The following is a 15,714-nucleotide window of genomic DNA, read 5'->3' on the forward strand; positions in this document are numbered from 1 at the left end:
TTTGGATCGAAACCGGGTAAGTACGCAATAATATCTCGTTAAAGTCATGGCGTCTGTAATTCTGCTCTCGCATGCTCTCACCTCCAGATAGGGTTTTGCTGTTTAAATTTTTAAATGCCCTCCTGTTCAAAATGTTTATACCCCCAGAAGACTGAGATTTTAAGCTTTCCAATGATGTATCACACATGCATATCGGACAATTTTGAAATTTCGCCAAATTGGGGGTCTCAGAGCAGAACTTCCAAGTCACTTGAGTGTTTTCCGCCTTATATATTTTGTTTGTATTATGTATGGATTCAAGATAATCTCTTTATTCATTCTTGAGTTACAATCACACTTGCAGGTGTTTATAATATGAAACAGAAGAGGTGATTAAATTTGGGGTTAGGGTTATTGGGTATTGAACTATAATTTGAAGCATAGGTGATGAAAAGAGAAATATTCATACCTAAGGGGACTACCCACTTCACCAAATATTGCAATGCTTTGAATTTGGCTGCTTAAAGGGGAAGTTCAGAATTTTTGAAATAAGGCTTAATCTTCGAGTTGGCGGGGGGTTAATTAGCTGGTGGAGTTGATGTCAACAAATTATGCGTATATTGTTAGTTATTTGTTGGTTTGAGGGCTCCGAAGTGGTTAAGCTAGCGTGAGTCAATGGTGCCTGCTTAGCATAGCAATAAAAAACAACATATGCACGCATGAGAATCACCAATTACCCATGCAATCAATAGTGCTGGCTATTTTTTCAGGATAAAGTTTTTAAAAACTTGCCATTGCATGTCAATAATTGTAGTATGAACAGCAACTTTTGTAATCCGGCCGCTCTGCAGGGAACAGGCTGTCTAGGCAAGGAGGGCGGCGGGATATCACATTGTTTTTTTCACCGCTGATTTTTTTTTGGGGGGTGGGTGAAAGGGACTACCCGGCAGACTAAGCACAAGTGGCCGAAGCACTCCTCTCTATTGTGGTCGCATTACGCGTCTAAAAATATAGTCCTTCAGGATGAAATGAATTACGGAAGTTCGGTGTAACGCTGTTTTGGCCGCATGCGTATTTCGAAAATTGATCTGCCTTTTGAATTTATTTGACTATGTTAGATATGTTTATATGTTTTTTTTTATTGGCATGCATCATTGATTTGCGCTAGCTTAGCCGCTACGGAGCTCTGAAAAATACAAATAACGGAAAAACTGCACACAATTTGTTGAAATTAACTCCACTGACTAATTAAACCTAACTAAAAGCTAACTAAAAGATTAAGCCTAAAGTCAAAATTCTGAACTTCCCCTTTAAGTGGAAGTCTGCTTTGGTTATTGCCACCAATAATAAGTTGATTGACTGTTTTTTTAGGGCTGTCAAATGATTAAATTTTTTTAATCGAATTAATCACAGCTTAAAAATTAATTAATCGTAATTAATCGCAATTCTAACCATCTATAAAATATGCCATATTTTTCTGTAAATTATTGTTGGAATGGAAAGATGAGACACAAAATGGATATATACATTCAACATACTGTACATAAGTACTGTATTTGTTTATTATAACAATAAATCAACAAGATGGCATTAACATTAACATTCTCTTGAAGTGATCCATGGATAGAAAGACCTGTAGTTCTTAAAAGATAAATGTTCGTATAAGTTGTAGAAATTTTATATTAAAACCCCTCTTATTGTTTTCGTTTTAATAAAATTTGTAAAATTTTCAATCAAAAAATAAACTAGTAGCTCGCCATTGTTGATGTCAATAATTACACAATTCTCATGGTGCTGAACCCATAAAATCAGTCGCACCCAAGTGCCATCAGAGGGCGACAAAACTCCAAAAAAACACAAGTAACAAGTCCATATGACCCTGAGCTGTCATTTTAATCTGTTTGAACGGGGCATGTGCGTTAATATTTATTTTATTTTAATAAATATTTATTTAATATAAATTTAAAATAATAAATATTTAATATTTAAATATTTTAACATGATTAATTTAAAAAAATTAATTACCACCCGTTAACGCGATAATTTTGACAGCCCTACTTTTTTATTTCATAGTTTTTATTTTTTTGCCTGCCATTGACAAAGATAGACGTCCAATTAATTCATAACTGGGAGTGCTGGCTGTAAATACTCACCTTTCAGTGTGCATTGACGACGCATTGACTAGCGCCTTCAATGGCAACCAATGAGTTAGAAGAGTGCACTATTAAGAGTTAAATACTTTGAGCAACATTCTTTCACATAACGTTAATGGATATTAGATGTCCCTTAAGTACTGTCCAAGGCGTTGTGTGGTGGCTCGTGAACAGTTAACATGGTGAAACTCACTATCAGGCGCCCGCTAGCCGTGTGCGTATTTGTGTGTGTTCACAATTAGTAAATCTTCAAAGCCGCCGTCTCCCCTCCCAGCTGCTCCGCTCCCCTTCCAACTGTTTTGGACTCGGCCTGCGTTCACTTACAAGACAGCTCCAACGCTGTGCTGACACAGAATGTGACAGTATTAAAATTGAACGCTTTTTGTTTTTTTTTTTTAATCACAAACAAGGAGTCCTGTCACTTATCTGCTAACCCCACAGAAAAAATCCTGTCAAACTTTAGCTTGGGTGTGTGTGTGCAATGCTGGTAGGATTAATGGCCAACTCAGCTGTTGTTCCAACACTAAAATGGTTGACAAAAGGTTAGGTGCTGCTTTAGAGCAAGAGCAACAAAGTGGAAGTAGGGGGGTGGGAGGACATAGAGGAGTCCAAATTAAAATCAAAGTAAAGGCCTTTTCACACTAGCGTCAGCCCAATGTGAAGAGCGGTACACAGCGAGCTCAAAACGTAGACTGATGTAATGGCTGTCAGGAAGTGAAAAACATTTACTATCGTCTCAAGCAGCAATGCGTTTATTTTTCATTGTTGCACAAAAAGAAGTGGCTTTTCCTATTTCAAGGAGTAGGGGGCATTATAATAGCCGTGTAAAGAGTTGTACTAGTTTATGTACGAGGGGCATTCAAAAAGTAATGCACTCAAATGCATTGCTCGTACAGGATTTTACCAATCTTGTTTATATTTGGCACAAACATGATAGGACACACCTTTTTGTGATTGTTATATGTGTTTTTCTTATTTTCAGAGTTTTAAAGCTTAAACTAGCTTCCAACATGGCTGCCCCTCTTGAAGCTCGTCAGAAACAAAGAGCTGCAATTGAATTGAAAATGGATAGGGAGAAACCCCTCTGAGGATTCACAACGGGCTAAAAATGTCCATAGACCAGGGGTGATGAATTAAAAATCCTCTGGGTCCGGAAATATTTTTAATGCTTGTATCTTTACGTGGCCATGCTGATAATTACAACATTCAAAAATGTAAATAAAATATTAAAAAAATAAATGTATAGTAAGTAATAAATAATATTTAATAATAATTTATTAGTAATAAATAATAAAGCGATCATATTGAGCCCTTAATTCCACTATTTTTTGAGAACAGATGGCAGAGTTCATAGGGAAACTTTGCGAAAAAGCTGCGTGCTTCGTTTCATAGTGCCTTTTCAAATGGCTGCTTTTTACAAGTTCGGCCATTCCTTACTACGCGGCGAAACTTCTACACAACGCTCAGCGCGCTTGCACATGCATGCGCACATCGGTTAGAAGCGGCGAGTACTCACAATTTTTGTTTTTATTTAGTTTTTTTAGAACCTTTTCATTGCCTGAAAAATACTTTTTGCATGTATTACCCTCTCATACTTTTAACCATTGTGGTTTTTTGTGTTAGCTTTGAAGCAGTTGACCACATTAGTCACATAGCGTATTTAAACCGTCCTTATTTGACATACAGTTAGTTTTTAGGGCTTTAAGGCCGCCAGAGCTGGAAGGAACTTCACATGAGGGAGGAGAGATGGTGTTTCCATGACGACGGGTTTGATGTTTTGCTTTCCATTTACGATAAATGTCCAAAATTTTCTCTTCAGAACTCACCAAAGCGGGGGTCGAGTCGTGGGTCCAGCCAGGAAGTGGTTTTGTTCTTGTGGTTGATGTAGTAAATTTCACCCTCTGATGTAATCGCTTGTTCCCAGCCTTCAGGGAGGGGACCTGAGGGAGAGCCGACAAGGCCGATGACGTAACTGCGTCTAATCATCTTTAAATTAACCTTTTGCTGGCGTGTATACTCATAGGCGGAGTTTGACTTTTGGGCCAGGGGGGGCACAACATGTTGATGACCCCAAAACGCAGTGTCAGCAATAAAATTAACTTACAAGAATGTTTATAATAATAAGTTGAAAATTACCTTTTTTTTTGTTACCCGTCATTCTTGAGTGGAATTCTAAATAAGGCTGCTTAGGACAGCTAAACTTTTCGCCAAGATCGTCATCCATTGACTATGGTATGCCCGCTGGTGTCGTGCCAATGTAGTTACCCCAGTCAAATATTATATCCCCTGGGCGGAACCATATGGAGGTAGATTTGTGTCCTCATTATTCGATTAAAAAAAATATTTCAGTTTGAAAGCAAAAATAAATTTGAAACTCAAAAAAAAAAAAAAAAAAATGCATTTGAAAGCCATTTTTCTTAGATTTTTTTTTTTTTTTTTTTTTTGATTGAAGCAACTTTTTTGATTGAAGTGATGTTTTGCGTTTGGGCCATATTTTGGCTAGGACATTTGGGTCTTTATTATTCAATCAAAAAATAAGTTGCTTCAAACAAAAAATGTATATTTTTTTAAACGAAAAATAACTTCAACAATCAAAAAAAAAAAAGAGAGAACAATTTCAATCATAGAAAAAAAAGTTTTTTAATACGAAAAAAATATTTGAGACTCAAATATTTGCATTTGAAAACTTAATTTTATAAGTTTTCTTTGATTTTAGCAATACTTTTTGTGTTTGGGCCATATGATGGGTAGGGCATTTGTGTCTAAATCATTCAATCCCCCAAAAACTTGCTTCAATTGTAAAAAATATTTTCAAACAAAGAAAAAAAATCATCTGAATAATAAATTGCCCTCCTCTATTTTTTTTAAAAATAATATGCAAAGAAAATGACCGTCTAAGGTGCTGGTCACATGATCTGTTTGAAAAATAAATTTGAACTATTATACAGTACAAACATCATTTTTTATCATTTTTGGTTGCCTTACTGCTTTACACCTTTTATATATAGAGGAAAGTCACCAGGGGGGGCTGGGCCCCCTGTCTCCCTCTTAAACTCCGCTTATGTGTATACTGACAGAAGATTAACTCATTGGCTCCCATTTACGATGAAAGAAGACGTCTAATTCATTTGAACTGGTAGTTCAAAATGGATTGGACATCTATCGCTGTCAGTGGTATTGAAATAATCATTCTTTGACAACCCTCCCACCCCTGATTCGCTCCCATTTTTTTTCCCATCCACAAAACCCGATTTAGACACGAGTGGCAATCTAAAGATACTTAATAGTAATCTGGGAGTCGAAAAACATGTCAGACAGGACCCGTCACGTTCTACGTTGGCCTCGACTCACTCGAGGCAAATTCCAAGAAGCGCAACCTCCAGCGAGCTAAGCTGAGCCTCGCTGACGTGTAGCGACTAGCGTGTAGTGCAGAAAGGCCCAGACAGTAGTAATCGAGTTCATGGAAATAATGAGCAAAATTTACGCAACCTCCACCCACAAACTCAAATCTGCTCGTTGAACCCGTTCTAGCCTTCTCGAGCACCGATTATTATTGTGATTGACTAATCTATATTAATGTAATGTATATTAAGTAATTCAGGGGTGTCAAGCTCATTTTGATTCGCGGGCTGCATTTACTGTTTGGCAATTAGATCTTATGTGGGACAGACGAGTTTATTTTTGGCAAAATAATTTAAGTCGCTGGCTGCCATTGACCGCACGTGATGGCAATGGCACTGAAAGATGAGCATTCAAGTTCAATATTAGTGAATTGGACATCTATCATTGACAATGGCAGGTAGGGGTGTGACAAAATATCGAAATAGTGATATATCGTGATACTTTGTATCCCAAAAGGTTCTCGATATGCTCTTGCCAAGAATCGAGATATCGTTTTAAAAAGGTGTCAATGTTTACAAAAAAAAACAAACAAACAAAAAAAAAAAAAGGAATCAACAAGTTGCTACCAAAATCTTTCACCATAATAGTGTCTCAGTTAACTATAAGGCTGCCATTGACGTTGCTCAAAGCCCAATCCATTTAGGGGCAGTTTACATGGCGACTCTGCGACACTATACCGCAATGACTGAGTAGCGGACTCGCCTCGCGTGCATATGGTGTCGGCAAAGACGAAAAATTCTGAATCCTGCCTCCAAAGTGGAAGAATCCGATGTCGGGGGGTTGAGGGGGGCTTCCTCGGCATGCATATCAAAGGCTCCTGCGGCGCGAGACCGCGCCGTTAACGTCACACGTACACGTCACATTGGGCGTGCGCAGCGGTGCTACTAAACATTAAAAGCGGCAAATATGGCGGAATGTTGGCTTTAATTTACTGTTTTAATAATATTTCTAAATTAAATATGTTGAACGTTTCAATTTTTGTGCCTTTTTGAACCAAAGGAAAATGACATTGCTTCGAGTGGGCGGGCATATTTTTTTCCCGGGCTGAGGGAGCTTGGTGGGGTCTAAATGCATCATTCTCTGTCGCTCTGTAAATCTGCACTGCCTCCTAGGGCCTGGCATGAATACTACATCGTTTTCATGCAACATTGTTCAAATGGAGACGCAAATGCAAATGCAAATTTGAAATTTTTTGTATTCTCGGAGAGTCACCATGTAAACAGCCCCTTAGACTGGGAACGTTCGTTCATTCGAAACCAGAGCATTCACAGTCATTATGTCCGATTTTCAGGGCATTTACAGGTTACTTGCTGTTCATTTTAGGGCGGGGGTGGCCAACCCTGGTCCTCGAGAGCCGCAATCAGCTTGTTTTCCATGTCTCCTTCCTCCAACACACCTGAATTAAATTATCAGGATTGATATCAGGCAACTGCAGAGCTTGCTGATGAGCTGAACGTTTGATTCAGGTGTGTTAAAGGAGTGAGACATGGAAAACAAGCTGGATTGCGGCTCACGAGGACCAGGGTTGGCTACCCCTGTTTTAGGGCATTTACAGGTCATTTCCTTTTGAGTTTGAGTCACTGCCTATTTATTTGGGTGATTCCCAGGTCACTTCCTGTTCTGCAACTCAAAATAAACAGGAAGTGACCCATAAAATGCCCCAAAATCAAAAGGAAGTAACTGAACATCAACAGGTAAATGACTTTAAATGGCCCAAAATTACCTCATTGCCTGGCATTGGAAGCCACTGACGGCCATAGACGTTCAATCCGTTTGACGAATGTTCATTCGCTGCCACCCTCCCAGTTCAAATGGATTGGAAGTCTACTAGTGATAAACTCATTCCAATTCACAGCAGAAGCTTGTTTTTTTCTGTTTTTTAGTTGTTTGCAAAATATCCTAGAATGATTTCCTGACCAATGTATCGATAATCGTTGTATCGCCATATCGTCAGATCATCGTTATCGTGAGCTTTGTATCTCAAATTGTATCGTATCGTGAGGTACCAAAAAGGTTCCCACTCCTAATGGCATGCATTTTGCATAATTTCCATGTCATTTTAAGATACTTACGGGTCACTGCCTGTAAATTTTGGATCATTTCCCCAAGATTTCTCAGGCATTTCCTGATAGCTACTTATTGATTTTGAGTCATTTCCAGGTTACTTCCTGTTGATTTGGTGTGATTTGGGGCATTTTGGGCCACTTTTTAACTCTGCCATTGACGGCGCTAGATGCCCAGGCCATTTTGTCAGGGCGGGGACAAATGGACGAATGTAACTGCGGATACGAAAGTGAACCAAGTGCACGCACTCGATCACACAAATTTACAGTTTTACTGTGCCAATGTCAAAATAAAAGCATGTAATTTTCGATATAAAATATGAATGAGCTACAGCAGGCCGGATTGGACCCTCTGCTGCTTTATTTGACACCCCTGATATACAGTGGGGCAAATAAGTATTTAGTCAACCACCAATTGTGCAAGTTCTCCTACTTGAAAAGGTTAGAGAGGCCTGTAATTGTCAACATGAGTAAACCTCAATCATGAGAGACAGAATGTAGAAAAAAAAAACGGAAAATCACATTGTTTGATTTTTAAAGAATTCGTTTCCAAATTATAGTGGACAATAAGTATTTGGTCACCTACAACAAGCAAGATTTCTGGCTGTCATAGAGGTCTAACGAGGCTCCACTCGTTACCTGTATTAATGGCACCTGTTTTAACTCATTCTCGGTATAAAAGACACCTGTCCACAACCTCAGTCAGTCACACCCCAAACTCCACTATAGCCAGCAACAAAGAGCTGTCGAAGGACACCAGAGACAAAATTTTAGACCTGCACCAGGCTGGGAAGACTGAATCTGCAATAGGTAAAATGCTTGGTGTAAAGAAATCAACTGTCGGAGCAATAGAAAATGGAAGACATACAAGACCACTGATAATCTCCCTCGATCTTGGGCTCCATGCAAGATCTCACCCGTGGCGTCAAAATGATAACAAGAACGGTGAACAAAAATCCCAGAACCACACGGGGGGACCTAGTGAATGACCTACAGAGAGCTGTGACCACAGTAACAAAGGCTACTATCAGTAATACAATGCTACGCCAGGGACTCAAACAGGGACTCAAATCCTGCACTGCCAGACGTGTCCCCCTGCCGAAGAAAGTACACGTCCAGGCCCGTCTGCGTTTCGCTAGAGAGCATTTGGATGATCCAGAAGAGGATTGGGAGAATGTGTTATGGTCAGATGAAACCCAAATAGAAGCTTTTGGTAGAAACACAGGAGGAAAAAGAATACCGAATTGCACCATGCCCTCTGTGAAGCATGGGGGTGGAAACATCATGCTTTGGGGCTGTTTTTCTGCAAAGGGACCAGGACGACTGATCTGTGTAAAGGAAAGAATGAATGGGGCCATGTATCGAGAGATTTTGAGTGAAAATCTCCTTCCATCGGCAAGGGCATTGAAGATGAGACGTGGCTGGGTCTTTCAGCATGGCAATGATCCCAAACACACAGCCAGGGCAACAAAGGAGTGGCTTCGTAAGAAGCATTTCAACGTCCTGGAGTGGCCTTGCCAGTCTCCAGGTCTCAACCCCATAGAAAATCTGTGGAGGGAGTTGAAAGTCCGTGTTGCCCAACAACAGCCCCAAAACATCACTGCTCTAGAGGAGATCTGCATGGAGGAATGGGCCAAAATACCAGCAACAGTGTGTGAAAAGCTTGTGTAGAGTTACAGAACACGTTTGGCCTCCGTTATTGCCAACAAAGGGTACATAACAAAGTACTGAGATGTACTTTTGGTATTGACCAAATACTTATTTTCCACCATGATTTGCAAATAAATTCTTTAAAAATCAAACAATGTGATTTCCAGTTTTTTTTTTTTCACATTCTGTCTCTCATGGTTGAGGTTTACCCATGTTGACAATTACAGGCCTCTCTGATATTTTCAAGTGGGAGAACTTGCACAATTAGTGGTTGACTAAATACTTATTTGCCCCACTGAAATGGACTAAACTGTAAACCTGAATGGGAACAAACACGATGAACAAAGAGAGGTTGGACTATGAGTACTATGTAACTGTAAATTCTATCATCATTTACTAAAGTAAAAGCAGATGTTTGCAAATATGTTATTTTGATTTATTTACATTCTGCTTTTATTGAGAACTACATAAACTGAGAATAGTATTAAGAGGCTCGACGAAGAGAATTTGTATAATTTTTAAGTACAGGTCTCAAAAACGATTAATCGGCTATCAAAGTAGTTGTTGATTAATTTGATAATCAGCTGTCGATTCGTCAATTCATCGTAGCATCACCATTTGAACCAAAACTTATTATAAAACATTTAACACAAATTTTTGTTTGAAAAAAAAATAAAAAAATTCACATTCAAAAACAAAACTGAATTAACAGTAATAACACACCACTGGCCGGGTTCATTAGGTTCTGCTGCTGAACTGGCACGGAGCTGGGTGGCGGAGCCTGGTTCATCTGGAGCAAGGCCTTGCGGGGGTCCTGCCAAGTGGTGGTCTGATCAATGTGGCTGTAAAAAGACAAAAAGATAAGAGTCAGTTTAGGGAGAATTGAAAGTGGAGGCTGGGCACGTGCGGGAACCGATGAGTCAGTCGGACAGAGAGCTTTCAACTGGACAATGGGAGTTATTCGGCAAGCGACCAACATCAGCTTACATACGCCTGGAAAACATGTTTGCCTTTAATTCTCGGGAAATCGGCAGAATGGAGAAAAGCAGTACAGCGGTAAGCGACTGTTTCAACAGAGTGCAGTGAATGGTTATGTTTCAGTGCCATTAATGGCGATAAAAGTCCAATGCATTTGAACTGGGATGGGCTGGCAACAACCATTATTCTAATAAATTGGACGTTTATCAACGTCAATGGCAGCCGATGCATAAACTTGTCTACACACCCGGATTTCATACAAGACCAGTCCTAGGCATTCCTGTTAAAACATGTAACAGATGTATTGCACGTGTCTTTCTTTTTATAATACAAAAATTGCAGACTTTAAAACTAAAATCAACTAATTTTTTTTTTTTTTTTTAATTTTCAGTCCCCCTTTTAAAAACAATTGAATAATTATTGAACAATTTCCATTAGCTTATGAGTCAGAAGGTATCATTCAATTTGTTGCCATATGTATATGAGGTAATCATATCAGCTCCCATTTACAATGCCCGTCCGAGGGAAACCATAACTACAATAAAATAACTACTATAAATAAAATTAGTTCAACACCACTGACGTACTGTAAAAATACATCATTTATAGTGAATATAGGGCTGCGGCTATCGATTATTTTAGTAGTCGATTAATCGATGAACTAGTTAGTTCGAATAATCGAGTAATCGGATAAAGAACATGAAAAATTTAAACACCTGAGCTGAACCTCAAATGGTATTTAAAAAAAAAACAAAAAAAAAAAATGAAGAACTATGTACAACAAAAGAACAATTGTCTAACTTACATAGCAAAAGTCCGCTTGACTAAATGCTATAAAATGTTAATGTTTTTTTTTTTTTTTTTTTTTTACAATGCTCCTAACAAATGTTTCAGACACATATCCCCACAAAAAACGACTAAATATACCTATAAACTAAATTATGAATGCATAAAAAACATTAGCTCAAACAAAAACTTAGCTTACGTTGGTCTTAACAGGGAGCAGTTGGATTCAGCCATGTGAAATGAGGCAGACCAGAGGGCAGTGTATCTTCCCTAATCAATAAAACTAACAATTTAAAAATAAACCATTAAAACACCACTTTAATTAAACGAATACTCGAAGCAATAAAATTTAATTCAAACATTTTTTTCTAATCAAAAACTCGAGTTAATCGATTAATCGTTGCAGCACTAATTGAATATGATCAAATTTTTCTGCCAATACTTTGTAGTGTTTTTTTTTTTTTATATTTTGGTAGCCTAACATGTGTATATTAAAAGATGTTTTTGTAATTAGATGTTGAGAACATTTGCATTTGTAAGGGCTGGGAAATGAATGAAAAGCTTAATCATAATTGTTTGCTAGGGTGCCTTGCGATTAATCAAATCACAAAATCCGATAAATTCAAAATTACGTTTGTCAACACCACATTTATGCCATGTTTAGAACAAATCAAACTGAAGGCTTTACTTCTTTGTTGGCTTTGATGTGTATGCGCGATTAAATAATTAACTGCGTTAATTTGCAAGTTAAATTGCTAACTTGCCAAGCCTAAGTATTGTAGTGCTATGATTCCTGCCACTCCCATTAGAAAACAGAACTGACCCTGACCGTGTTATTTTTCTTGGCAATAATACTGATAACTGGATCATTTTGCCCACAACGTCCATGATGTTAAATTTCCATCTCTGGATCCAAAAAAGCCTACTGGCGTCAGTGCTTGGCTGCGGTAGGAAAAGGCATGCGTGGCCTCAGGTGAGGCGCCGTCTCCAGGCTTTGAAAACAACAAGTGAAGGGCGGAACATTGTTTCTGCATCTATTTGATGGCTCCTCTCTGCCTGGCAGCATGGGGGGAGCCGTAGAAGCTTTCGGGGAGGATTGCGGTGGGTGTCGTGGGTATTGTGTCGCATTCTGTGAAGGCATTGATAATTAGTGCTTTGTTGGTACTTGTTGCTCGATTAAGATGGAAAGCTAATACAGGAAGCCCTCCTCTCCCGAGCAGGACCCTCGCTATAGAGGGAGGGTCAGTCCCAGGGCTCAACGCAGGGGGTCCTTCTTTATTTTTTTTTTCTTTCCTGGAAGCCCCCTCGGACACTGTGGAGTGTCAGGGGCTTTAACAATCTGGCGCCACATTTACAAAGCTTTCACCTGCTTGACAAAAGCACAGACTGAGCTACGACCTAAAACCCCACACCATTCACATGTTCTTTTTTTTTTTGTTGGGACCCCCATCAGCTCAAACAAAATAGACGGAAGATTCAGGCAGTTTGTTTACATCGGGGACGCAATTTGTGTGTTTACAACATGGCCGACTAGCTAAAAAAAACGACTGACTAACCAAGCACTTAGTTGGTCTGGGAATTTTTTAAGGATGCAACATGTGTGTTTTCAACAAGGCCGACTAGCTAAATAACAAACTAACTAAACCAGCACTCTGCTGGTTAGGGATTTTTCTTAAGGATTGCGCTCCTGTGTTTACAACACGGCCAACTAGCTAAACAACCATTTAACCTCTAACCAAGCACCTGGTTGGTGTGGGATTTTTTAAAGGAAGCAACTGGTATGTTTACAACATGGCCGACTGGCTAACTAACGACTGACTAACCAAGCATTTAGTTGGTCTGGGAATTTTTTAAGGATGCAACGTGTGTTTTCAACAAGGCCGACTAGCTAAATAACAAACTAACTAAACCAGCACTCTGCTGGTTAGGGATTTTTCTTAAGGATTGCGCTCCTGTGTTTACAACACGGCCAACTAGCTAAACAACCATTTAACCTCTAACCAAGTACCTGGTTGGTGTGGGATTTTTTAAAGGAAGCAACTGGTATGTTTACAACATGGCCGACTGGCTAACTAACCATCTCTTTTGCCTTGTTTTGATGTTTTAGCATTGTGCTGAAATTTGTCAAGGCAAAATTTTATTGGCAAACATATAACATTTTACAGGTCGCTTTACTAAGTGAAATTTAAAACTTTTAATGAGCTTTTTAGGGCTGTCCCTGTCCGGACTGTCCGGACCCCTGGCTGGATAGACGTCCTCGCTGCTTCCCCCGTCTCATCTGGCTAGATGGACCTCTTCTTGCTCCTTTACTCCACTGCATTTTTACGGACTGTAACTTCGCGTGCTAATTCCCATTAGCAGTTCTGGGGTTCCTGTCTATCCGTCCTGGGAGTGGATCTCTCCTGACTGTGGTACTCCCTAGGGGTGGGCGATATGGCCTTAAACACGTATCACGATAAATTGAGCAGATTACCTCGATAACGATAAATGACGATAAAGTCGCCCAAGCGGACTGTTATATAATTTGAAAATCTGAATCAATGCATGAAATACAGATTAACAGTTTCTTGTTGATTTAGTTACCAGCATTCAATTTGATATATTTAACAATTGTACATGCAGTCTAAACATTAAGTTTATTAAAATGTATTGTAAACAATAAGAATTCAAGTATGAGCATTTATAACAGCGTGTAATGCTTGAACAATGTACATTGTCAAAATCAATATGCCTGTGCAAACATGTCATTGTAACACAAATGACTTGCAGCTTGAACAGTACACTTCAAAAAGACAATTTATTGTTAATGGCTGCTGTGACATAATTATTCAATACAAGTGTTTACTTTATAGTTTCAGGCCCCCCCCCCCCCCCAGTGCATTTCTTAATATATGCACGCATACATGAACCCCCAAACAGACAGACAGACACACATTAAAGCTATATTGATCTTCTGCAAGTGAAACACTTAAGATTTTATGATAGCAATAATGACACAGAATCAAGCACATACAGAAAAATAGCTGGGGCCATTTCTCGGCCATATTATAAGTTTCACCGTTGGATTGTGCTTTATGCTGAATGCTTTACCATCAAAAAAGCTATCAGAGAAATCACACACAGTCAGATACAAAATAACGCGACATAGTAATTCCTAGATGCAGTCCGTGCCCAATCCACTCATTAAGTTCAGCATTTTCGACAAGGTTAGAGCCGCTATCCGACTCCATCACGTTCATTTTTAGCGTTAGCCGCTAGCGGCCGCTAGCGTTAGCCGCTAACGTTAGACTGGCCTGGCTACCAGTAGAAAGCACTGAAAGCACCATCTCCGGAAATCGTGAGAATAAGGGAGGACAGCGGGTGAAAGCCCGTCTGGATGCCACCAAGAGTCTACTAAATGTCGGGTGAAAGTTTGGCGAACCTCCCTTAAGCCACACTCCATCACGTTTTGCTTGTAGCGTTAGCTGCTAGCGTCTAGCGTTAGCTTACCGGGCTTCTGTTTGATTGGCTTCCTGATGATCACGTGACTCCCTACGTAAGTACATTGAGTTGTTTCTTAAAGGGGAATGAACATAGACGAACAACACAGAGTCAAAGCGGGATGAAAAGCCTATTTTCTTGTTTTGTTAATTTACCGAATTTACCGACATGGTCAAAATTACGTCGGTCATCGTGAAGAATTTCGGTGACGGTAAATTTTCGGTTTACCGCCCAGCTCTAGTACTCCCCGAGGTTTCTCATTTTTCTCCCAATTGACTCTGGAGTTTTTGGAGTTTTTCCTTGCCGGCATGGAGGGTCTTAAGGATAGGGGATACCCAGGACTTGAACTGTATCTATTCATTTTTGTTGCTTCATTTCTAATTTTGTATCATATTGCCTCTGGAAAGCCCTTTGAGACATCTGTTGTGATTTAGGGCTATACAAATAAAATTGAATTGAATTGAATTGAATGAGGGCACTTAAAACAGAATTTAATGCTAAATTACGCAGCCAACCTCGAAATAAATAAATAAATCACAAACCTTTAAATTATTGGAAAATTAAGTAAATTATGAAATTTAAGAATTTTTAAAATCTCACATGGACCCTGTTTTACCTTGGATTTATAAAAGCAAATACTTATTTCATAGCTGGTTTAGCTTGACTTGTTCACTGTCTGCCATTGACGGAGATAGACGTTCAATCTACTTGGACTAGGAAGTGCTGGCAGCGATGATTTTATCGAACGATTGCTTCCAGACCTTCCTAGTTCAAATGAATTGGATGTATTGTTGTTTTCGTCAACGATGACGATAACGAAAATATTTCGTCGCCAATTTCTTTAGGACGATGACGAGCTAAAAACGTAGCTTGGGAGACTAGAACATAACGAGACGAACGGCAGCATTCGTCTGACGAGACGAAAAGGCAACATAGTTTTTTCCTATGTTCACAATGCGTATCATTTTCATATTGTAGCGTTTGGGTCGTGTGACTCATGTGAAATGTGCTGCGCCTCTCCCTAGCTCATCACCGGAGTTTTGCATATGTTTCAAGCTAGGCTGCGCTCAATCTTGCTTGTTTTGAAACACATGGTAAGATTTGTTTTCTATTCTTGACAAGAGAGAATATGCAATGTTGCTTTAGCCTTTAAAGGTCTTTGTTGAGTGATTGTCACACACTAAATGTAACTCATTGCGTTAGCATAGCATTTACGTGAGCAT

At 39.2% G+C, this 15,714-nt stretch overlaps 1 protein-coding gene across 1 annotated transcript in view; it reads right to left on the reverse strand.

The window, feature by feature from the left end:
- The window catches only part of LOC130917268 (transcriptional coactivator YAP1), a 96,403-nt gene that overhangs the window by 40,246 nt on the left and 40,443 nt on the right, over positions 1-15,714 (reverse strand). The window contains exons 3-4 of the mRNA XM_057838507.1: positions 9,971-10,089; positions 3,959-4,072 (exon numbers count right to left, since the gene is read on the reverse strand). Coding sequence (XP_057694490.1) covers positions 3,959-4,072; positions 9,971-10,089 — 233 coding nt within the window. The remainder of the gene's footprint in view (positions 1-3,958; positions 4,073-9,970; positions 10,090-15,714) is intronic.

Source organism: Corythoichthys intestinalis, chromosome 6 (assembly GCF_030265065.1).
Source record: "Corythoichthys intestinalis isolate RoL2023-P3 chromosome 6, ASM3026506v1, whole genome shotgun sequence".
Taxonomy (NCBI): Eukaryota; Metazoa; Chordata; class Actinopteri; order Syngnathiformes; family Syngnathidae; genus Corythoichthys; species Corythoichthys intestinalis.